The sequence below is a fragment of the Talpa europaea genome (assembly GCF_964194135.1).
Source record: "Talpa europaea genome assembly, chromosome: 5".
NCBI lineage: Eukaryota > Metazoa > Chordata > Mammalia > Eulipotyphla > Talpidae > Talpa > Talpa europaea.
In genome coordinates, this window is record NC_140071.1 from 136,193,989 (window position 1) to 136,218,016 (window position 24,028).

Here is a 24,028-nt window from a genome sequence, read left to right on the forward strand (position 1 = left end):
TTAAGCCCCGATTTCTAGAAAAATCCTATGAGGAGCAAATGATTCCTAACAAGTCCTTGTTGTGCTACGTGGAGGTGGGTGTGGTTAAGCAGATTTCTAATTATGAGAGCCCAGGGCTGAGATCACTCTAGTTCTGGGCAAGTGGCTTCTCTGGCCTCAGTTTCCTAATCTGTCCCAGGATTGTTGTGTCAAGTAGCACCTGGGAAACAGCACCTGCGGGTCACTTGGCACTGCGTATGGCACTCAGAGGGCACAGGATAAATGGTCTTCTCCCCATCCAGCCTTCTAGCAAGTCTGTTCATGAAGCTTAGGATAATAAAACGTGCTGCAGGCTGCGTCCAGTTCAGTGGTGACGGCTGTCTGCGTGCCTTATCTGCCATGAGTTTATTGAGCAAACTCTGGTGTCTGATGTACACGGGGCTCTGTGATCGGGTGCCAGGCAACACAAAGATATGTGATAAGGGATCCTGCTGTTGGGAAGGGTACAATAATGGTAGGAGCCTGATTCTCAACCAAGGGTGATTTTGCCCCCCATGGGCCATTGGGCCACATTTGGGGATATTTTTGATTGTGATGACTGAAGGCACAGGGGCTGCTACTGGCACCTAAGAGGCAGAGACCAGAGATGCTGCAGGTGCCCTCCAAGGCTGGGACAGCTCTTCCCCCGCATCTCTGTACAAACATAAGGGGCACAGGCCCTACATCCGAGCTAATTACAAGAGAGAAAAATGCCAGACTCTGCCATCTGGAAGCTTAAATGTGAATTTGTGGACCTTTGGCCTTTGGACAGTTGGTCTGATGAGGGCTCCCCTAGAAAGGCCCCAGAACAGCGTTTCAGGACTTTACATGGTTAAAATCGGGTGCCCACCAGGCCAGAGAGGTTATATTTTTTTCTTAGAAATCTCGCAATCATTTTCCATGGTATTTTTTTTTTTGGTTTGTTTTATGCATATATTTAAACATTTAAGATATAGCATGCTACAATTTTGGTATCACTGTTTTGGCAAGTTTTTATTTTCAAATAGGCCCTCAAATGTATATTTAAATATCCCCAACTTCCAAGTGGGAAACATGGGGCGCTCACACTCTCTCATCGGCCCAGCGCGCTACAATGGAAGCCCTGGGGAACTCAGCTGACCTCACTGCGCTCTTACTGGCGGCCACGCCGCTCCAGGCAGCAGTGTCTTAAACGTCCTTTCCAAGGCTCTGACAGGAGGTGTTCCCAGGTGACCGGCGAGTAGCCTTGGGTAACACAGAGCTGTTAGGGCAGCTGCTCAGGGACACCCAGCTTGGGGGGTGGGGGCAGCAGCCACCGCGCCTCAGAGCGCAGCTGACCAAGAACAGAAGCGTCAAGCTCCTGTGGCCCCTCCGGGCGCAGGCCCCGCGCGCACCCGCTCCTCGCCCCTCCCCGCCCGAGCCCGCGGGGCGCCCCGCACCCCGCGCCCGGGGCCTCTCCAGCCTCCGCCCCGCCCCGGGGGGTGGCCGCGCCGGCCGAGGGGGCCGCGCGCTAGGCGGCAGCAGCGGGCGCGGCGCGGCCCGGGGACGCGGCGGGTCCCTCTCGGCGGGGCGCGGGGCGGGGCGCGGGGCGGGGCGCGGGGCGGGGCGCGGGGCGCCCGGCGGGCTCGGGCACCGGGCTGGCTGGGGCGCGGGCCGGGCTGGGGCACCGGGTGGGCTGGGGCGCGGGGCGGGGCGCGGGGCACGGGGCGGGGCGCGGGGCGGGGGACGGGGCGGGGCGCGGGGCGGGGCTGGTGCTGGGGCGCGGGCGCGGGCTGGGGCGCGGGCTGGGGCGCGGCGGAGCGGCATGGCGGCGGGCGCGGGCGAGGCGCGCCGGGTGCTGGTGTACGGCGGCCGGGGCGCGCTGGGCTCGCGCTGCGTGCAGGCGTTCCGGGCCCGCGACTGGGTAATCGCGGGCGGGCGCGGGGGGGATCGTGGCGCAGGGGGTCGAGGGTCTTCGGAGCGGCCCGGGGCGGGGGGGCTGCAGGAAGCGGGGTGCCCGGGCTGCAGCCCCAGGCGCGCGCGGGTGCGGGGTCTCTGCGCAAGGAGCGGGTGCCGGGGTGCACCTGGGCCTCGCCGGCCGGGGGTGTCCGGCGTGACTCGGGAGAACGTTCCCGAGGGCGAGGGCCGGGCGAGGAGAGGCGGGGTGGGACAGTGTGCACCCCGCAGGGGAGGTGGAGGTTGGGGGGCTGATCCGGTAACGGGGGGTGAACGGCCCCGCGTCGGGGTCGTGGCGTGGAGGTGACCCGGCTCGTGGGTACGGGCGCTGCGCCCTCCCTTTGGCCCGCGCTGGGCTTGGTATTTTGGAGGCGGGTCCCCGAAATGCGGGTGCCCCCTGCTTCCCGGGGACGGCCTCCGCGGCCGTCTCGCCCGCGGGGAGCCGCGACCCGGCCGCCCAGCTGGACTCGGCCGGTGCTGGCTGGAGGCTCCGCCCCGCGCCTTCCTGAGGCACAGCCCGCGGGGGGCCCTGGGGGCTCCCCCGGCTCAGACGCCCCGCAGCAGCCCGAGCTGGGACGCCAGCGACCGCGCCACAGAGTCTCGGGACTCGGTTCTGGCTCGGAACGCGGCGTGGGGATTGTGCTTTCTAAACGCATGGCCCCTCCTGCCGCCCACCTGCTTGAACCTGAGGAGTCGGGTTTAGGGGTTCGTCCTGGTGTGGCATGGATGGGGTGCAGCGGGACAGTGAGGGCCCAGGGCTAGGGCGCGCTGCGCCTACCTGCTCCTAGTTCCTCTTCCCGATCACCTTTCTAAAAAATCAAATTTTTTAGTTGAAGACACTCTGTTAGCAGCAGGTGAGTTCCAGGGGTGCCTCATTCTAGTCCCACGTCTGTACCCACTACAGTAAGCCCAGGCCGAGTCAGGCCTGCCCTTCGCCCTCCTGTGCCTGAGTTTATTTTTGCCAAATAACTTTAATGCAGTGGATCCTGTTGGTGTCTGCATTTTGTGGGCGAACAGGCTGTGCTTTGCCCTGGTGGAGGCACCCTCTAGGCTAGGGGGTGGTGCCACCTTTGTCTCGGTGCCCCCTGTGGCTGGTGATGGGTAGGAGAGCTCCTGAGTGGACGCACTGTTACTCAAGCTTGGGCTGGAGAGTGTAAACTGTAGGCCTTGGGTCCTGGTGTTTTGTGATTTCAAAGCCTTGCTTCCCCCCAGTTCATGCTCACACTGGCCCTGTGCATTGTCAACCCCCTTGGGGGGGTGGTGAGCGTCTGCTGATGTGGGGGTGAGTAGCCGGGACTCAAACCCAGGCTTCTCTGAGTCCTAAAGCTGCAGTGCTCTAGGGCAGGGGTCCAAAAGCTGCAGGCCCCCCTCCCTGGGTGGTGAGAATCCAGCCTCCCTCCAGTTTTGTACAGCACAGGGGTAAGGATGGCCTTACATTTTTAAATGGTTGAAAAGAAATGCATAGAATATTTGGCGACATGGGAAACATGCGGGAAATAAGTTGCTTTAGGCTTACCCACGACCCGGGGCTGCTCTCCTGCACTCGTAGGGTTGAATAGTGGCGACTGGGCCCGCAACCACTAAGGCTGAAATGTTTATTTCTGACGCTTTGCAGAAAGTCTGTAGACCCCTGGCCCAAGAGGTCCCCAGAAGTTCAGGGTTTGGTATTTTTTTCTTAATGTGTAAACAAATTGCTTTAAATTTTATTTTTATTTATGCATACAAGAACTGGGGTATAGGCCAGAGATGTGGGGGGTGAGAGGGTTCACCAGAGACAGAGTGGGGAGCAGAACAGGCAGACTGACTGAAGTACACTGCTGAGGGGAGCAGCAGGGAGACAGGGGAGGTCTGCTGCGCCTTGTGGGTAGCCCCCTGGCCGGGGATTGAACTCAGGCCGCAGTGGCTGGCCATAGCTTGATAACGCTGAGACTTTAACCCCTGCGCCACCAGGGAGGCCCTGTAAAAATTTATTTTTTTTGGTGTTTCTCCCTTTTTTATTCACCACTGATGGGATTCGGTGAATAGGGCCCTTGGGTCCCCTCTGAGAAACATTTTGGCCGAGGGGACAAAATGTTTGCATAGACACAGGCAGGCAAAGGCTGCATTTTAAAAGGTCAGGTTCCTTAAAGAAGATGCGTGCATAGACACAGGCGGGCAGGCTTGGCCCAGGAGCTGCGTTTTGCCAGAGCCACATGTGTTCTTACAGAATGTTCCTTTGGGGGAGTCCATTCCCTTGCGGAATTTTACCCCTTGAGGCTCGATCACTTCTGACGTCTGCTCGCTTTATCTGTAAGGACTGGTGTCTCTGCAGTGCCCGGCTGTTCCCCGTGCCCACGACCAGCTGCCTACTTAGCAGATTTAGTGACTCATTAATCATTTCTAGCCCCCACCCCCTCCAGTTTCTGGGGTAGTGCAGCCTCTCCTGAGTTTCCTAGTCTAACCTTCCATCACCACCACCCCTTCAGTCCCCTCGACCCTTTCTCCCTCACGCCTCCCTTTGTTTAAATTTTATATATTTGTTTGCATCGTTCTTCATTTTTGTGCAAAGTCCACTTTCTCATCTCGGTTATAGTCCCCGTGAAATCCCCACCGCCCATTCCCCCGGGTCCCATCACCATAGTCCCGTGTGCTCTCCCTTCTCCCCCCCTGCAGAATGTCTCGGTTTATAGTTGCTCATTGATTTTGATTTTCACTTTATTACCATAACCGCCACCTCTCGGCCTCAGAACTCTCACCTCATGTATTAGTGCCTGCTGGTATCGGTCCGTATTTGTTTTGTCAAATGCAGATGTGCAGTATTTGGCTTTGTCGCTCTGTTTTACTACACATCACCACCCCCAATTCCCTCCTTGGCTGTAAATGCCACACTTCATCTTTCCTAATGGCTGGACAGTGTTTCACAGTGTAGACACGTCTCCTAGATCCAGTTGCTTATCCACGGCCACTGAGATGCTGCCGTGTCCCAGTTCTTGTGAAAAGGGTTGCCATCAACTCTGCACAGGGACTGGTCATTAGAGGTTAGCGTGGAGAGTGAAGGGAGGTGATTGGGACCAACTGGGCTGGACTGGGGGCCAGTAGGGACTGGCTGGGCACACCCACCCTGCAAGCATGAGAGATCAGTCAGTTCTTTCTCTAGTGGGTTTCCATTTCTCTGTCTCTATTTCTCCCCTTTTTGGGAATGCATCTTTAAAAGTTTAACAACTTACTGTTTAACAGTTTAACAACTTACTGTCTCTTGACCAAAATGTCTCTCCTCCGCTCCAGTGGGTGGCCAGCATTGATGTGGTGGAGAATGATGAGGCCAGTGCCAGCGTCGTCGTTAAAATGACAGACTCGTTTACGGAGCAGGCGGACCAGGTAATCGCAGCAAAGGCCCGGCGAGCATGTGGGGGGCACATCCCTGAGACATCCGGGGTGCTGACCCAACTTGCGCCTGCTGGGATCTGGCTCTAGGCCACAGAGCATGACTTAAGAATGAAGCAGGGGGCAACCGGGCACCCAGGGTGTTAGAACAGAAATAGGAAATGACTCAGGAGTGGGCGGCATCCCATCAGCTAGTAGGAAGGAGAATAGGAAAGGTTTCTGAAGGCAAGACAAGGAAGCCATAAGCAGAAAGTCAGGTGCGGGGAACCCACCTTTGGGACTGGAAGGGGTCTGCGGGGCAGGCTTCTCATGCTCCTGTGGGGGAGGGAGAGGATGACTTCATGGGTCAGAAAATTCCACATCCACCATTTAAGGCTGTATTCCTAGGGCAGGTTGTAGTGGCAGTGATCAGGCAGCGTGTCTTGGACTTAGCACGAGCGATTCCATCTTGAGCCTGTTGTCTCTTTTCAACAAGGGTAAAAGGAAGATCCCAGAAAGAAAAGTCTGCGTTTGGTGAGATATTCAGGAGGAGAGGCCCAGGGAAGTCCAGGAACTTCTTAGAAGGAAAGCTTTGCTGCGGGGTGTAGGAAAAGGAAAGATTGGTTGCCACTGCCAAAGTAGTCTCCTTGAAGGAGTAACTTGAGGCCTCAGAAATTGCTGCAGAGAGAGGCCAGGGCTGAAATGTCACTTCTGGGAGGGAGGCAGGGCCTTAAGTCATGAAGACTGATTTTAATCAAGCAGTTAGGAGGCCTCTTCAGCAGTTCTAGAAAAATAAGGAAAGGGTCTGGTCCACGGGCAGAATTGCCTGTCTCATCGAACCTTTATTTTAATAAATTGTTAACAAAAGCACATGTATATATTTTCAGTGCTTTAAAGACATTTCAAGCCAACAGAAGCAGAGAAAAGTAAAGTGAACTCCCCGCTTTGTACTCAGGATTTACCAACATGTTGCCATTGACAATGTATTTTTTTATTGCTTTTTAAATTTTAATTTTAAAATTTTTCTTGGAGCTGCAGTTCAAGGGGCTCGGGGGTTGGGGAGAGAGTAGCACTGACTATCTCAGATTATGATCACGTCGTTTGTGAAGAAAGTCTGGAAAGACATAGACAGGAAGGGGGGCTGTGGGCCCTGTAGCGCTTACTGGTTATTTTTCATCTTTTCTTTATTCATTGTTTATTTCCAGGACACTTAGGTCCCCACCCTTCAGCATGTTCACAAGAAGACTAGATTTAGATTGCTCGAGCAAAATCGCGGGGAAGGCAGTTGGCTTCACAGTCCAAAATGCTCATCCTGGAGCGGGGTGAATCCGATTGCCAGTGTTCATTGCCAGCTCTAGGCTGACTTCAAAGCGAGTGAAAAAACCGAGGTGCCTGTTTAGGGCTAACTGACCGTGTGCATTTCTGACCCTTGCCTTGAAGGTGACCGCGGAGGTGGGGAAGCTCCTGGGCGAGGAAAAGGTGGACGCCATCCTTTGTGTGGCCGGAGGATGGGCCGGTGGCAATGCCAAGTCCAAATGTGAGTCCTTTTCTGAGTTAATCATTCATTCCCGTCTGCTCTCTGCCCAGGTGGGAGGCCTGCCAGAGTCCCCGGGGCAGCTCTGTGAGGTGAGGACGAACAGCATCTCTTTTAACAGGCGAAGGGAAAACATCCCATAGAGGGAATAGGGAGGGGGCTGTGGGGTTTGGCGGGTGAAGAAGAGGCAGAAGGAAAGCAGCCATTGTTTCTGCCCCGATCGTCAGGCCTCAGGCCTGGGAGTTGGGGCATGGGGCAGTGGAGAGGTACAAAGGAGGCACGTGTGAGTGTTTATGAAAGGGGGGGTTAAACAAACTTTTTAGAAAGTTCATTTTTCAATTTTATCAGGAATACTTCGCGCGTACAGACAGGCCGATGAACAGTTCAGCGAACACCCCACACCCTCCAGCCAGCTCCGAAGTTACCATTTGCCATCCCTGCCTTCTCTCCCCTTTCCTGCCCGTCTGTACTGACCCTGTGTTTCTTGGTTAACCATTTGAAATGAACTTGATGCTTCATAATATTTCAGGGCATCTCTCCAGAGCATAACCCCATTCTGTGACACAATCGCCGTTTGGCGATGGTCGTACCTAAGAAAATGAACAGTAACTCCGTGGCAGTAGTATCCAGCCTGTATTTAAATAACCCCAGCTTAGTCTATACCTTTTACACTTTTTTCCCCCTGAACCTATACCAGTCAGGGTTCATGCACTGCATTTTATTGTTGTCTTTAGTCTCTTCCTCTAGATTATTTTTTTTCTTGCAAGGCTTGGTGAGTCCAGATTAGTTTTTATGTTCACTATACACATTCTGAATTTGCCTTACTCTTTATTGTTTAACAGGTTCTTTTTTTTTTTTTTTTTTTGGTTCTTTTTTTTTTAATGATTTATTTATTTATACAAGAATTGGGGTATAGGCCAGATGCACGGGAGAGTGAGAGGATTCGCCAGAGACAGAGCGGGGAATAGAACAGGCAGACTGACGAAATACACTGCTGAGGGGACCAGTGGGCACGACAGGCGAGGTCTGCCACGCCATGTGGGACCCTCGCCAGCTGGCCGGGATTGAACGGGTGCTGCAGAGGCTGCAGACAGCTTCACAGTGTGGCAGTCAACTGCCTGCGCCACCAGGGGAGGCGCTTAACGGGTTCTTTTAACCCCAGTATTAAATTCACAGTAACTGGTAAATGCCAGTTGCTGTGAACTGGAATTTAGGATGGAGACTTCTTCCAGTCACGTTGACTCTGCAGGAGGTGGGAGTTCTCCCTGAGCCGGGGGCATCTTCTATCATATTGCACTGGGGCTCCCGCCGGGTCAGGTCCCTGCCCGTCTGGGGTGCTGGCTCCCTGGTGCTGGGTGAGGACGACTGCCCGCTCACTTCCATTGTGATGGTCCGTTTTTCTGTTTTCCGTTGTAAGTGATCCGTGGGCAGGTGCTCTGGCCTTGTGTGTGATCATTCTGTTCCCAAACACCTGGAGAACCCCAAATTCCCAAGACCTAATGGTTCTGAGCCTTTTGGATAACCTCTCCCAAGTCAGGTTACCCCTTGGGGGTTGGAACACAGTGGCTTTCTGTCATTCTATGCTGATCATCCAAAGAAATTGATTTTCTGAACCACAGTGAAACGTGATACTGATATTTGGTGGGGTGATCAGATTCGCTAACCCCTTTTGTGTGTCTTGGGGACAGAAGTGACAGGCGTGGATCCAACAAATTATTTCCTAGTCCTTTTTATCAGGGACAGGCAATGCCTTGCTTACCAGCTGCTGAAGACCCCCCGTCCTGTATCAGGAGGGCCTCTGTGGGTTCGGGGTGCAGCTTCATTGGCTCTCCTCTGTCCGTATGGGAGAACCTACCTGGACACCCACATTCTTCTCATAGACTGACTGCCCTTTGTAAACAGAACCTGAATTAAGAGCCAGTCCAGCATTGCCGTCAACCCCTCCTCGTTGGTTGGCTGAAATTTCACCAGTTTACAAGTGAGGGGCTGAGACTGGTGGTTACAGGGTCTGGATTCGAACCTGCATCTCCGCCACAAGCCATGGACTCTGGGCTCTTGGTACCAGAACTTGTAGATGAAGGACTGGGAGGCGGGCAGCCTCGCATCCTGGCTGGTGTCGGGCCTGCTCAGGGGCTGAGCTCGCCTTTGGGTTTTCGGCCGCCACATCGAGTCTGTGCTGCTTTCTTCTCAGCGCTCTTTAAGAACTGTGACCTGATGTGGAAGCAGAGCATGTGGACGTCCACCATCTCCAGCCACCTGGCCACCAAGCACCTCAAGGACGGAGGCCTCCTGACCTTGGCTGGGGCCAAGGCTGCCCTGGACGGGACTCCTGGTAAGCCCTCTCCCCGTCTGTGAAATGGGGTGCTCGCAGGGGCCACCTGCCTGGGAGGAGGCGGGCTGAGGAAGTCCCTCCCCTCAGTGGCGCTTTCCAGCTGGGTGGACTCTGCTTCCTTGAAGGCCTGGATCTTTTCAGGGAGGGGCTGCTGGCCCCTCATTTGCTTGCCCTGAGCCATGTTGCTGTGCTGGTGTATTAGTCTGTGACTCACCAGGGGACAGTTGGTCGTAGATCTTAATTAATAAACATGTGTTATCTGTAAATTGTGTTCATATGTACCAGGGAAGCAGCTGGCCCCGGAAAGAATGTGGGTATAGGATGAGAGGTCTGGGGTGGATGCTTCACCTGGTTGTGTGTGGTTTTGAGCCCATTTGATCTCTGGGACCTAATTTCTGTCACAGTTTCTGTAATGGTCAGTAGTGGCGTGAACAGCCCCTCGAAGGGCAGCTGTAGGCACTGGAGGCGTTGCCTGGTACGTGGTGCCCAGCACGTGGTAAGTCTTACAGTCTCCTGTTCCAGCCACGCGTGTTCTGGTCTAATCCTGGGTAGACATCATAGTTCTCTTTTTCACTTGACAGCTAAGGAAACTAAAACGTAGAGATGTTAAGTAACTTACTGCTTATGCAGTTAGTAAGTTGCAAACTTATTTTTTGCCAAAGCCCTGATTAATTCCAAACCGTGTGCTTCTCCTGCCACATCACGCAGGCCCATTCTGCAGTTTTTGCTGCCTGCGTTCATTCGCTGGGGCAGCCGGAGCAGAGCGCCACGGGCTGGGGGCTTCAACCACCAAAATGTGTTTTCTCACCATCCTGGAGGCTGGGAGTGAGAGCAGGGTGTTGGCAGGGCTGGTTTCTTTCTGAGGCCTCTCTCCTGGGCTGGCTGGTGGCATCTACCCTGTGTCTCCTTCCACGGCCTTCACTCTGTGTCCCAATCGTCTCTCCTCGTAAGGACACCAGTCATATTGAATTAAGGCCATGCAGATGACCTCACATTAACTCTTTCACTTCTTCAAAAGCCCTGTCTCCCCACAGAGGTCCAGCCTCAGGTACTTGTGGTTGGGACTTCAACATATAAATATGGGGGGGACCCAATTCGATCTATAGAATCCCCTGGGGGATAAGCCTGTGGGTGGGCATGGGTATCTTCACAGGGAGGCAGGAAGTACCTACCATCGGTACCTTCTAAATGAAACTTTCCCTAAAAAATAACGGGCGCTTTTGGGGACCTCTTTTGTAAGTGGTAGAGACCTTGCACATCTTTTTGAATTTTAATGTAACTCACTGAACTGTGAGACACTTAGAAATTAACAATTTCTTGCCACTCGTTTTATACTTCTCAGCGCATTTGATCTTATAAGGCCGTGGCTATTACGATCATTAAGGCTGTGGAAATGAGAGCTGTTAGTTCTGCCAAGACCTGATTTTCATTAAAGATGACATCGAACAGTGGCACCAGGAGGGAAACAGAGAAATGAATAACAGCATGACATTTGAAAAAGAAAAGCTGGCACTGCAGACTGATTTTTCTAAAGGACAAAACACTCGCCTCCTTCTCTTTGGTTTGTAAATATTTTCTTTGTGGCTTTGGATTGTGGTTAAGATTGCAGGCTCTGGCACCACGCAGGTTGGTCTTGTGGTTTTGCCACTTACGATGTGATATTTGGCAAGTTACTTAACATTTTTCTTTGTCATTTGTAAAATGGTGCTAAATAAGAGTACAGCTCTAGTCTAGTGGTTATGACTTGTCAGCATCTTCATGGATGTAAATGATTTAGGAAGAAATGATAGAAAAGAATCTCCTTGGCTGTATTTGACCTGCTTTGGGTCATAGGGACATCCTCAATGCAACCTCTGGCTGGACTGAAAGGATGAACGTGTCCACCGCAGTGGACATTGACAAGTTGAGCTTGGGAGAACTAAAAAATAAGGCCAGGAGGTGGTAGAAAATGACGGTGTCAAACAAACCCCAGAAGGGTTTTTTTAAGGAGGAAAAGGTCAGGTATAGGAGCTGTTTCTGCTAAATCAACTGAGAAAAGAATGTAAAATAAATGTTCATTTGATTTAGCAACATAATGATGACTTAGGAGCTTGGCAAAGAAGTTTTACTGTGTGGTGGGTCAGAGAAAAGAGCAGAGTACCCCAGTTAAAAACTAAAGGGGGAGTGGCAGATATACAGACTCGGGTGATCATCAGGAAGAAGTAGATACCTGGATGGTGATTTAAAAAAGATAGCGTAGGCCTCGACAGTGTGAGCTGTTACTGGGATTCACTCCAGGCTGACGTTGGCTCAGCCACTTTTACTGTAGATAAGATTATTCATATTTATTTATTTTTTTAAAGATTTATTTATTTATGCACACAAGAGCTGGGGTATAGGCCAGAGGTGCAGAAGGGTGAGAGGATTCACCAGAGACAGAGTGGGGAGTAGAACAAGCAGATCTACTGAAATCCACTGCTGAGGGGAGCAGCGGGCGAGACAGGAGAGGTCTGCTGCACTATGTGGGTTGCTCCCTGCCCTGGGATCGAACTCGTGCTGCAGTGGCTGCGGACAGCCTCATAGGTTGTGTCTTAATCCCTTGCACCACCAGGGAGGCCCATGTTTGTTCATTTTTAAACTCTTGGTTAATGTGCTAAACTTCCTAGAATCAGACATCTTCTAACTTGGCTTCCGACCCCAGAAAAACCTGAGGAAATCTGTGTGTGGTTTGATAGTAAATGAAGAACTGTAGGAACTATATGTTTGAAAGGTTAGATAGGCCTTCAAACCCAACCAGGGTTGTTCAAGAATGAAGTTTGCTTTTTAAAAATCTTTTTGGTTATGGTTAGACTAAATCTGTGGACGTGATTATATTGTCACTTTTTTTTTAACCACTGTTTATTGAGGCAAAGTTGGTTTACATGATTGAGTTTGTTTTAGGGGCTTAAAGGTTCAAACCTCTACACCCTGCCCAGAAATCCTCTGTCGTGTTCCATGGAGACCCCCTGTGCACCAACACGTGACCTTCCAGGTGTTGGGGTTCAAGTTTTGCAGCCAGATGTCATGTCATGTTATTGGTTTGGTTTTTTCCCAACCCTGTGTTTTGTTTCTCTCTGTTGCTCGTGTGCAAGAAACCAAGAGATACTGACAATCCCGCCTCCCCTTCCCCTGGGTTCTGACTGCATCTGTAGGCGTCAACCAGACGACACACATTTTGTTTACCATTCAAGGATCGAGCCGTGTTTGGAAACCAGTCTGTCGCGGCAACATCAGTCATTTTATAATTGGGAGCAAAGTCTTGTTATCATTGTGAAATGCGGTTTCTTCTCTCCTGCACATGCTCCTCTTACCGACCCTGTGTGGGAATTTGCAGAGTGAAACCATCAGGGGTGCCGGTGGCTGTTGCGTCACAGATTCCCGCTGGCGTGTTATGGTAATGTTGGGAGTGTGCCGGGTCGGGCTGGATGAATGAGACTCATATGCCGGCCTGTTGGATCTCCTGCCCCCGACGACCTCCTGGCCCCAATGACACGGAGCGGACGGATGGCAAAATGTGCTTCTTGTGCATCTGGATGACATTCTGAGACCTTGACCCTCTTTTGTAACCTGTGGTTGCAGCGAAGCAGCCTGATGATTGGTTCCTGGGCTGGGCTGTGACCCTCCACCTCCCCCGAGACCTTGGATGTGGCCGTTATACTTTAAACAGCTGAGTGTGGGGTTTTGCAGGAGGCTGCTGACCTCTGGGAGGAATGATCTTCTCTGGAGGTGAGGAGGTGTTTACAGCCATTGACCCTTCTTTGTGGCTGTGGCCTAATTGCAGGCACACCTGACCACTCAGCGAGTTTCCCATGTCAGGGGGGAGGCAGGCAGCGTGTGGACAGGTCAGGATGGTGCCCAGGCCGTGCTTTCAACACGCACCCTTCCCTCTGGTTCAGTTACCCTCCGCCAATTTGTAAGAAGGAAAAGCATAGCTAAAGGAATAGACTTCTTTTTTTTTTTCTATTCATTCATTCATTCATTCATTCATACAAGCACTGGGTACAGTCAGAAGCATGGGAGGGTGAGAGAATTCACCAGAGCCAGAGGGGGAGCAGAGCAGGCAGACTGACAAAGTACACTGCTGAGGGGAGCAGCGGGCATGACAGGAGAGGTTGCCGCTCCATGTGGGACCCTCACCGGCGGCCGGGGATCGAACTGGCGCTGCAGAGGCTGTGGGCAGCTTTGCCGCCCAGCGCTCAGCCACTGCGCCACCAGGGGAGGCCCAGGAATAGACTTCTTTTTGAAGGCAGCTCACTCCGAGGGGCCAGGCTTAGGAGGTCAAGCCTTTGGTCCACTTGGTCACTTTCTCACCAGAGGTCCCCATAAAGGAGGTGCCCCATCACCCCTGATTCACAGGTGAGAAGACTGTTGGTGAGAAGAAGGTGTTGGCCTTCCCAACACCTCGGGCCACTTGCGAAGGCCGCACGGCTCGTAGGGGTGAGCGGGTTGGCTGGCAGGAGGACCTGATGGGTTGACTCAGCCCTGGGGTGCGTGTGAACACGGCGACCGCGCTAGGTCAAGGGCTCAACAGGTGCACTGGTGGAGTGATGGGGCAGCTGGGGGTGGGGGTGATTCCACCTGTGGGGGAGCCCTGTGGAGGGAGCTGATTCCAGCAGGGCCTGGGAAGGGAGGAATTTGATAAATAGAAATGGAGGGCAGGACCTGACAGCAATGCCTCGTTTTGTGTGTAAGCAATTTCATTCGTCGGTTCTTTCACTGGAAAACTGACCGGGGCGGAGTCAGCGGTCACGTGGAGTCCAAAGAAATGCAGGGGCTGGAGAGGGCCCTGCCTGCTCCCACCCCATCCCTTCAGCGCCCCGGATCCCAGGCCCAACCATGGTTGGGGCTTCTGCATGTCCTCCTGGGAGTTGTCTGTGTTCTCACGGGCGCCCACACTCACGGGTGCCCACACTCACGGCTCACTCACTTCGTCTCTGCGGCACCGCCCGGTAGGTCTGCACAGACTCCGCTGCAGGCTACTTAGCACCTGAGGCCGGTACATGTGTGGGCTGAGTGCCGGGTGCCAGGAGCAGGTGCACTTGAAACATCACGTCCCTTCTTCCTCCCCATCGATGTCCGTCCTTCCCTCCCGCCCCGCCCCTGCCGTGGTGTCCTCCGGGCACCCCAGTGGCGGCCGTGGTTGCTGACCAGCCCCCTCTTCCAGGGATGATCGGCTACGGCATGGCCAAGGGCGCCGTCCACCAGCTCTGCCAGAGCCTCGCGGGGAAGAACAGCGGCATGCCAGCCGGGGCCGCCGCCGTGGCCGTGCTTCCGTAAGTGGGGGGCTGCCCCGGGGACCCCACCTCTGCCCCGTCGCCCGGGGCCCGCGTCCCAGTCGCTCTCCACCTGGGACTCGGGTGTGCCCTCGCCGTGGTTTGGAAATTCTCTGAAGGCCGTGGAGGATCTGGATCCGGGTGGGGTGTTGGCTCGCTCTTGTCCTCCCATGCCTCCATCACCCCCCACCCCATCCGCCCCTCCCTCCATCACCCCACCCCTCCCTGCTCTGAATCCCATGGGTTTTACCATCTGTGGATCTGTTGTCTTTCCAGTCATCAGTAGAGTCAGGGTGGAAGGGGGGCCCTGGAGACGGGGCCCCGTTTCTTTTGTGACGAGGGGCTGACCGCTGTCAGCTGTGTCGGCGGGAGCTGCTTGGGTCTGCAGCGCCCCCTGGGGAGGACCCCTGTCTCCTGCTGAGGGGACGCACACCAGGGGCCTGGGCTGTCAGTTCTTGCACGCTCTGTGCCGGGGTCCCGCAGCTCCTTGCACTGATGCCCGAGGCTTGCTGGTTCTCGGGAGAGTCATCCTTCCCGAATTCTCCGTTCTCTCGCTGAGAGTTACAAGGTGTCATGGCAAACAGCCACAGAAGGAGAATGAAGCTTTTTCCTAGCGAAAGGAATATTATTATTACCCTCTCAAAATCCTGAGAAGTGGATCTGCCACTGCAGGAAGGATGTAGACAGCAGAGCTGGTACTTATAAAGAGACCATATTTGTAAAAACATGGATGTGACTCTTTCATCTCGTCCCTGTCTGCCTAACTGGGCATCACCAAGTGCCCATTGGGCAGGCTCAGTGGGGTCGTTGTAGACGTGGGCTCTGTCTGGCCTTGATCATCCCCCTGTGAGCTCCCTGGCGGGGCTTCCTGGGTACCGGGGGGTCTGTGCCTTTCCCGGGCCAGGGGGACAGGCAGCGGCCCTTATAAGGGGAGATATTCCTGACACAAGCTTGTCTCTCGTGTCCATCTCAGAGTCACCCTGGACACCCCCATGAACAGGAAGTCAATGCCCGAGGCCGATTTCAGCTCCTGGACGCCCCTGGAGTTCCTGGTGGAGTAAGTATTACCGTGATGCTGGTGGCGGAGCCGCTTCAGCCCGTTCTCCTGGCTACCGGCCCTGTGATCCAGTGTGGGGCCGGTGGAGGGGACCACGCCTCGGTGCCTGTGCAGGTTGACGGTGCCCAATGAGTCCCGGCTTCCCCACATGCCAGCGCCCCACTTGAGCATGCTCGGCTGCCCCAGACCTTGGTTTTCCCATCTGTGTGGGGTCCACAGTCACTGTCAGGAGGCTCAAACATGTGCGGTGTGCCAGGCACTTGGCACAGAGGCCCATGCGAGAGCCCAGGAACCTCAGCTCCTGTCAGCATCGTTATCGCTGTGAAGGGAGCAGCTGGGGGAGGGGGTTACAGCTGCTGGAGGTGGGACATCCTCGCTTTCAGGCAGGAAGCGCCTGCGTTCCCGAAATTCCACCCATGTGAATGTGAGCGGCGTTGGGAAGTTCCCCCGAGAACATGTGGGCTTCCTCACTCTTGTGTTGGCCTGGAGCTCAGTTCCACAAACCTCTCTGAGCACCTGCTGTGGCCCAGGGCTGGAATGTCCAGGTGATGGGCCAGTCGCAGGCCCAGCCCTCCCCCAGCAGGTGGCGACCTCGGCCAGCTTGGCGGGCTGTCTGGGTGAGATGTTTGTGAAGTTTGGGGTGTACTGGCCTGAGGTTACTTTCTCTTTGGATCAAGCACTTGAGTAGCACTTGAACTTAACAGTGCTAAGCACCATCCCAAGCACGTCATAGCCAGCTCTCAGGTGATGCTTTAACAGGACTGGGAGGAGCTGAATTCAGGGCGGGGAGCCTGGAGACAAGTGTCACCCCTGACCAGCAGGACCCCACCCCTGACCAGCAATGCAGCTGCAGAGCCTGAGGGCTGACCGTGCCGACGGTCACTGCGATCAGTGTTGGGGCCCGTGCTGAACACTGGATTGGCAGAAAAGAAAGAGAAGGACATTGTGGCTGTTGGAGCTGTGTTTGCATTTCTCATGTTCTCAGGGGGCCTTTGCAACGCTGCTTGTATTCACATGGTTCAGATGCCAGGAACAGACCAGTCCTGCCAACGACCTGTGAGAGTGTGGATCTAATTCCTGGGTTCTAGAAAGAATATTTGAGCTCACATTTTGAACGAGTGCCCGGCCACAGCCCACAGAGGGTGGGCTGGGACAGTGTGCCTGTACCAGAAATCCTGCCCACGTGATTTGCGAATCACGTGACACGTTGGCACAAGTTTGCTTTGAAACGTCTGTGAGCACGTGACCTTCTTGTCCATCGGTGGTTCAGACCGTTCTGTCTCACCCGCCAGAACTGCTGAGGCGGTGGATTGCCTGTGTAGGTGAACAGGCACCCACCCCCCCCTGCAGAGCTCTCCCCTGGGTCCTACCAGCACCCCCACAGAGGAGGTCAGGCCTTAGTACAGAGGGAGTTTGAGCAATGCCCGGACCGGTTTCCTGAGCACGGATAACTTCCCTTGTTCACCCTTGGGGTCGGGACTGGAGTGACCTGACAGGTCAGCTCTGCTCTGGCAGACTCAGCGGGGCGCTAAGGAACATCCCAGGAGCTTGTGAGTGCTTCCCAGGAAGATTCCAGCTGGGGGTTCTCAGGCCTAGTCCCCCAGCGAGGAACGGCTCCCAGGCTGCAGGGGCAGCGCCGAGTCCCAGCCCCTAGACCCCCACGGGCTGGTGTCTCACGAAGCCGCAGCAGCAACTTCGCAGTCGCTCAGGGGAGCAAGCGAGAAGAGGCAAATTTGTTTAGAGAAAGAAAAAGTTTATTAAGGAGAAAAGGAACAGAAATAAAATGAGACTCTCAGGCTGGTGACCCAGGCCAGGGAGGCCAAGGAAGCCGTTGTGGGCCTGTGTCTAGGGGATTTAGATTTTACCTCCCCTGTCCAAGGTCTTATTTTCTCAAGTTTTACGGTTTTTGTTTAATCCTCCTGGACTTTCTGACCTCATCTCTGGAGTATGTTTTGATTAGCACTTCTTAGAATTTACTGTCCTTATCTCAGAACCCTATTTAACTCTCCCAAAGCCTCTGCCCGTACTTCCCTGGAGCTGCCTAATTAACCCTCACTTGCCCTGGGGCTGGGAAGGGCCTGTGTCCTCAGCTGTCAAGCATTAACCCGTGGCTTCAAGCCCTTGTTGCTGCCTGGAGAAGCTGCCCCTGACTCCCCCAAAACAGGCACAGTTGTTAGGGTCCCTGCTGCTGCACTTAACAGACTTGATTGAAAGTCTGTTTTTCTATCTTTTCCCACTGCTTGGCACAACCCTCGTGCTCTGTAAATGTTCACTTAAAAAGTGAATTTCTTCTCTCAAGTTTCTGGCATGGCCACGTACAGTAGAAAGTAGAAAGTACGCCGAACTCATCTAGCTCAGAATTAACTAAAATCCTTTCAAAAATCAATTAGAATCATACCACACCGCATTCCAACAATGCAACAACATGCAAAATGAAGCTGCGAGCTCCCTGAACCCTGACACTCAGGAATGAGAATGGGGGAGCATGTAAGCCGTGGGGAGCACATAAGCCATTGGGACCTGCCTGGTGTCACAGCTGCCTCCATCTCGCTCAGCTCTTGAGGCTCTGTATGGCTATAGGTGTGTAACGGGGCAGGAATGACCACAGTGCAGGTTTTCTGATCCCATGCAGACCGGGTAAAGGAGGAATCAGAGTCCCCAGTGGTTTTTTGCAGGTCTTTTGTTGGGGTTCACCAGGCATATGGCAGGCAGGGGTGCTGGGGGGCCGGGAGGCTGGCAGGCCTCCCAGCCCCCAGCAAATCCTCACTATCTGGGCTCTCCAGCCTTCTCTCGGCTTCTGCTTCTCTTGCTTCTCTCTCGGCTTCTCTTTCGGCTTCTGCTGCCACTGGGTGATGGGGTGGCCTGGCCGGCTGGGTGGCCTCGTCACCTGTCTCTGGGCCTAGCCTCGTCCCTGTGCCGAGTCCACGTACCCCCTGCGGTTGCCAGCCAAGTGGGGGGGGGGCTGTGTGGCTGGGCGTTTCTGGCCTGGAGAGCTGGAACTTTGCACATGACATACGGGGTTGTCCCTGCTACAACTGCCCCCCAGTCCTGTCGATCACTACGGCTGCTGCTGGCGTCCCCGTGACGCCGCCCTTAAAAGTCCAGTCTCTCAGCCCAGGTGTACCCACTTCAGGTGCCGCCATCAGGCATGCATTCAGGACCACAGTGTTCCCTCATCTATGCTGATGGCGGGAGGGCAGAAAAGCCTGATACCTTTTACCTTACCCTACAAGGTGTGTGTCATGACTTTTGGTTCCTTAAATGATAAGCTTTTGTTCTTTGTTCTAGAACTTTCCATGACTGGATCACACAGAAAAACCGGCCGAGCTCAGGAAGCCTAATCCAGGTGGTCACCACCGGTGGGAAGACCGAGCTTACCCCTGCATACTTTTAAAGCTTCATCTCAGTACTTTTGAGGGACCTGCCAGAAAAGTTGTTAATTTTCATGGGCGTGGCTGCATCCGGCTGTGTTTTCTGTCATCCTGCGCGTGGCACAGGTAGTCCCGTTGTTCTCTTACCCGGTGTGCATTTGCTTTCCTAGGACTGTGTGCAATGTTTATGTAAAGTAGAAACACCTGAGGGTGGGGGCCTGCAGGCAGCCTGTGAATCTGTGTGGGCTCCCAAGCTCCGGGGACCCCTGGGCCGGCCCTTTCACACCCACGTCTTGTCGAATTGCTTTAGAGACTTTGTCCCTGACAGTGGCTGCCATCTCGGGCTATGGTGTCAGGGCATCTGGGGCCTGGCTTATGTTTGAATGTTATGTTTATGTCACTGACGTAGTAGTTTTGCAGCCTCAGATTAAACTGCCTTAAAACTCCTTTTGTGGTGTATAAGCAACCCCCCCGGGCCCTGTGACCTGTCCCTCTTCCGCACAATTGCCAAGTGTCAAGAACACTACTTGTGATTATTTGGAGTTTTTCTTCCTAATAAACGCACTTCATTTATTGTGTTGTCTCGTTGTGGTCTGCTGTGTTGCTGCGTGGGGCATGCACACTCTGAGCTCACAGCAGCCAGCACCGGCCAAGCAGCGGCCCCTTCTAGAAGCCTGGGGTGCCTTCCTGGGCCCCACCCTGAGTTTTACGTCTTAATATTCCAAAGCCTCAGTATTAGTGGCCACTTTGGCTGCCACTTCCTACATGAACCATTTCAAGGATTTCTGCAAAGCGAACCCAGGTAAGGATCTGATGACTGTGTCTATCTGAGGTTTCCCACGCAGGGAAGAGAATCGAGAGGGTTGTTAGACTCTGTTTTAGTGACATCACATATCTCAGAGTTGATATTCTTCAAAGTAACCGATTTTTCTGGAGGCAGCAGTTCTACAACACCCTGTTTCTACAAAGCATTTTTTTCAGGGCGCAACCTCTTCTTGGAACAGATCAGCTTCGTCCTGATTCTCGGCTTGTACCCCCTTGTTGGTATCAGGGCAAGAGGCACCTGCTGAATTGCTGGTTTTGGCTAACAACACCCTCCTGCACACTGGCTGGGGGGGACCCACTGCAGACACCTGGTGATGGTGGGGAGGGCGCATTGGCCGCCCTTGGGGAGTGGGAGGTTCTTTGGAGGAGCCTGTGGGTAAACTTCATCTGATGCACTTCTCTGAGATGCACTGATGGATCTGCTTCTCCCAGGGCATCTCGTAAGACCAACCAGCTGCCCTTGTTCCCAAGCTGTGACCAGTCCAGGAACCCAGGGTAGACTTTGCTCTTTTTTCCAGCTTCACTTCCCCACCAACCCCCCAATCACTGTTCCCCCTAGATCACTTCTCAACCGAAAGGAAAATGTTAGCACGATGAACTTTTTTTTTCGTTTAAGGAGCTCCTGTTATGGTATTTTTATTTCTCTAGGCTTACTGAGATGCAATGCACATACCACACAATTCATTTAATTTAGTATAGTCATGGGACTGTGCCAACTTTTCAAGACACAGCTGTTTAAAAATCCCAGGCAACGGAAAGTTGAAGTGATGTGATGGGGCAGCTGGGCCATGCCCGGCCCTCCCCTGGCCCCCTATGGCCAGGGGAGCATCTCCATGGCCTGGAAGACGGGTTGGTGGGAGGGTTCTGCTTCTGCTTCTAGGGCTCTGTAGAAGAATATTGGGGTTGAGTCCACATTCCCCCTCCCCCCGAGTCAATTTCCACTGTAATAATTTGTCACTTAGAATTAAAATAAACACCACTCTGCACATCCTAGGGAGAGAGAGAAGAGGAAAACGTTCTGTGTTGGTAAAAGGAAGCACATCCTACTCAGCCAGATAAATCTGTCAGGACTCGGGGCCAGGGAGTATGGGTAGAAACCTAATGCAGTTCTAGAAAGTTCTTAGCACCGAGAGAGCCCTTGTGTGACCTGGAGAATATTCCTAAGTTAGGCAAGTCTTTTCTGATCGCTGCCTCAGTTTCCTGGATATACAATTTGCTCTGTTTTCAGGCGGAATTTCCTATTAATTTTTGCAAGTTATTTTACCTCTGGTAAAAGTAATTTGGAAATCTGAAGAATAAAAATTAAAATGTTCTGTTTGCACAGTTTCCCCATCTCATCTTCCAAACTCTAGTCTCGAGAGCCACATGGAAGGGCTGGCAGTGTAGGAAGTCCCAGTCTCCTGGAAGCAGGAGAGGGGCAAACATCTGAGTCTGCACACCCTCCCTGGTGAGCGCAGCCTTGCAGCAGCTGGCTGTGGCTGCCAGTGTAGTGTTAGGGAAAAGCTCAAGCGAGGAGTTCTTGGAAGGTCCACTTGGTGGCGCTGTCAGCGTGGTGGAAGGGCCCTGACTCAGCTGCTGGTCAGTGCTGCTTCAGTGATTTTAGAAAACGATGCTCTCAACCACGCCTGGCTCCTTCAAAACACAGATCCCACAGTGACAGCTGAACATCTTGCATTTGGATATTTAATGCACAACACGGTGACTGAGCACAAATACGTATCATACAGTTAAACGTGGCTAAGGGAGTCGACCTAAAGCATTCTCACCACCAAAAAGAAATGATAGTGATGTGACTTTATAGGTGGAGTCATGTTACAATATGCAAATGCATCAAAAGACACTTTATACACCCAAAATTTGACAATGTTACATATCAATTACATTTCAATCAAATCCCATAAAACCAAAACATGATGACTGCCTGTTTCACCCATGGGCCTGTAAATGTCACAGAAACACCCAAAGTCAGGATGTCCAGGATGTCCAGGATGTCCAGGATGTCACTTCAGTTCTCTTCTTCCTCCAACTTGAATTATTCATCAAAATTATCTAGGGGGCTTGTAAAAACTGGTTTCCTGGACCCACTACAATGCTGAACCAGCGGAGGGCCTGGTATTGCTTGTCTCTTGCTGTATAACAAATCACCCCGACCTAGTGGTTTAAAACAACCACTCTTACTATCTTTCATACTGTCTGTGGGGCAGGAATGTGGCTGTATCGGTCATTATGCTTTAGGGTCTCCCGTGAGCCTGTTGGATGTCAGTAGCTCTGAGGCAGAACACGAAGAGTTGACTGCTAGCAGCTAACAGGAGTTGGGGGCATATCCCTCTGTAAGACGCTTCTTGTTGGTAGTGGGTGTCATCATTGCCCCGGTCTCACAGAGGAAGGGTGAGCTTAGCGAGGTTAGGTAACTTACTCAGAGCCACACAGCTGGGGAGAAAAGTCAGGATTTTGAACTCAGGAAGGATTCCTGGCTTCTTAGCAGCTGCCTTATTGGCAACTGTGAGAGCATGTTGTCACTGGAGCATGCGGTGTGAGCTGGGGAGTGCAGATTCTGGGGCGTGAAGGATCTCTGTCCAGTGATTTTGATCTTACAGGCAATGGGAAACTTCTGGAAACTTAGAACATTTGCTCATCATGAGCCAAGGTCCCTTCTGTATATTGATAGTGTCGAGAATACAAGCAGTTTGAAGAATGTCCACAAGGGGGCAAGCGTTGGCAAGAGATGGCGCGCGGGTGTTGAAAAGCCAGGTGGAGCTTGTTCAATTTTCCTTTCAGGGGCCTCTGCTTGGTTCCCTGAGCAGATCTGCGATCGATGATAAGTCACCTCCAGCACTGGAGACTTGCTGCTATTCCTTTTGCCTTTTCCTCCCCCCTTGCCTGCCTGTCTCCTCTCCTCTCTGCATTCCTCTTGTTTACTTTCTTCCAGAAGTGGAAAGTCAGGTTAAAAAAAATAGTTGCTTAGAGCACTATTTACAATAGCCAAGCTATGGAAACCACCCAAATGCCCAAAAATAGATGACTGGATCAGGAAGATGTGGTCCATGTACACAATGGAATATTACTCAGCAATCAAAAAAGAAAACTCATGCCATTGGCAGCAACATGGATGGAGCCGGAAGGGATCATGTTCAGCGAAATCAGCCAGAAAGAAAAAGAAAAATACCGGATGGTCTCACTCATAGCAGGAATCCAGAAAACCTAAATAAGGGACCAGGTAAAAGACTAATTATAATAAAGTAAAAATTAAAATCAATAAGCAACTATAAACCAGAGACACCCTACAGGGGTAGGGGGAGGGGGTAGGATCAAAACCAGAGGGGTGGGAATTGTATGGGGACTATAACGAAGATGAAAATGCAAACATTGTGCAAATATTAAAAATGATGTAAAAATATATAAAATTAAAAAAAAATAATAATAAAAATAGTTGCTTTGTAAAGAACACCAAGCTTGCAGCATCCTAGAGGTCGGGTTCACACACAGACAACACACCCTCACGCACACCCCTGCCCAGTCCACAACCAAAAGGCAAGCGCAGTTTCTCCATGTGTCTCTTGGCTCCATGTGCCTCCTCCAGGGCTCCTTGTGGCTCCACCCTGCTTCCTTCCTTCCTCAGTCTCCTCTGCAGATTCTTCTCTCCCTGCTCAGCTCCACCCTCCTTTTGGGTGGGGCAGGAAACCTGGAACCTGCCCCTTTCCTGGGGATCCCCCCTGTTACAGGAAGACTAAGGACCAGGGGTCTTGAGGTGACCATTCTAAGGCCAGTGAAGGGGAACCAAGCGTGGCTGATCGCCCATCCTGAGACATGGGGTGTCCAACCTGCTCTGCAAATCACAGTGTGCTGTTCGGGGAGAATATCCTGGCTGCTCTCCAGACTGTTGTGGTCTCTAGACGGTGGTGGGTATCCATGAATGAAGGGTCCACAAATAAGGAAAATATTGAAAATCAATCAAAATATCAGTCACCTGTCTATATCTCAATCAATCAATCATCTATCTAAGCTTCCATCTACCATGTATCTATTAATCTTCCACCTATATATCCATCTATCTAGTCTTCCACCCATCATGTATCTATTTAATCTTTCATCTTTCTAATTTGTTGTCAATCATCCACATATCATCTGTCTATTTCTGGCAGAATTTCTCAGAGCCTCTAACTTATGCCTGGGGATTCTCCAAGAGGGGCCTGCAGTGGGCAGCTTTTCCCCAGGGGTCACCATCCAGGTGAAACTGGGTGGGCACCAGCAGGTCCAGGGTGAGCTGTGTGTGAATGCGTAAGCTAGGGAAGGTCTTGGGTGCTGTGTTCAGGAATTCCAAGAGGGGAAAGAGCATCCCTCATC

The 24,028-nt window shown here is 52.8% G+C and overlaps 1 protein-coding gene across 1 annotated transcript; it reads left to right on the plus strand.

Moving 5' to 3' along the window:
- Window positions 1-1,801: 1,801 nt before the first annotated feature.
- On the plus strand, window positions 1,802-18,882 carry QDPR (quinoid dihydropteridine reductase; the record flags this gene model as incomplete). Its single annotated transcript, XM_084234048.1, has 7 exons — window positions 1,802-1,900; window positions 5,197-5,289; window positions 6,715-6,811; window positions 9,000-9,140; window positions 14,323-14,431; window positions 15,405-15,488; window positions 18,777-18,882. The coding sequence occupies 7 exons, from the start codon at window positions 1,802-1,804 to the stop codon at window positions 18,880-18,882; spliced, it is 729 nt and encodes a 242-aa protein (XP_084090174.1).
- Window positions 18,883-24,028: the final 5,146 nt, after the last annotated feature.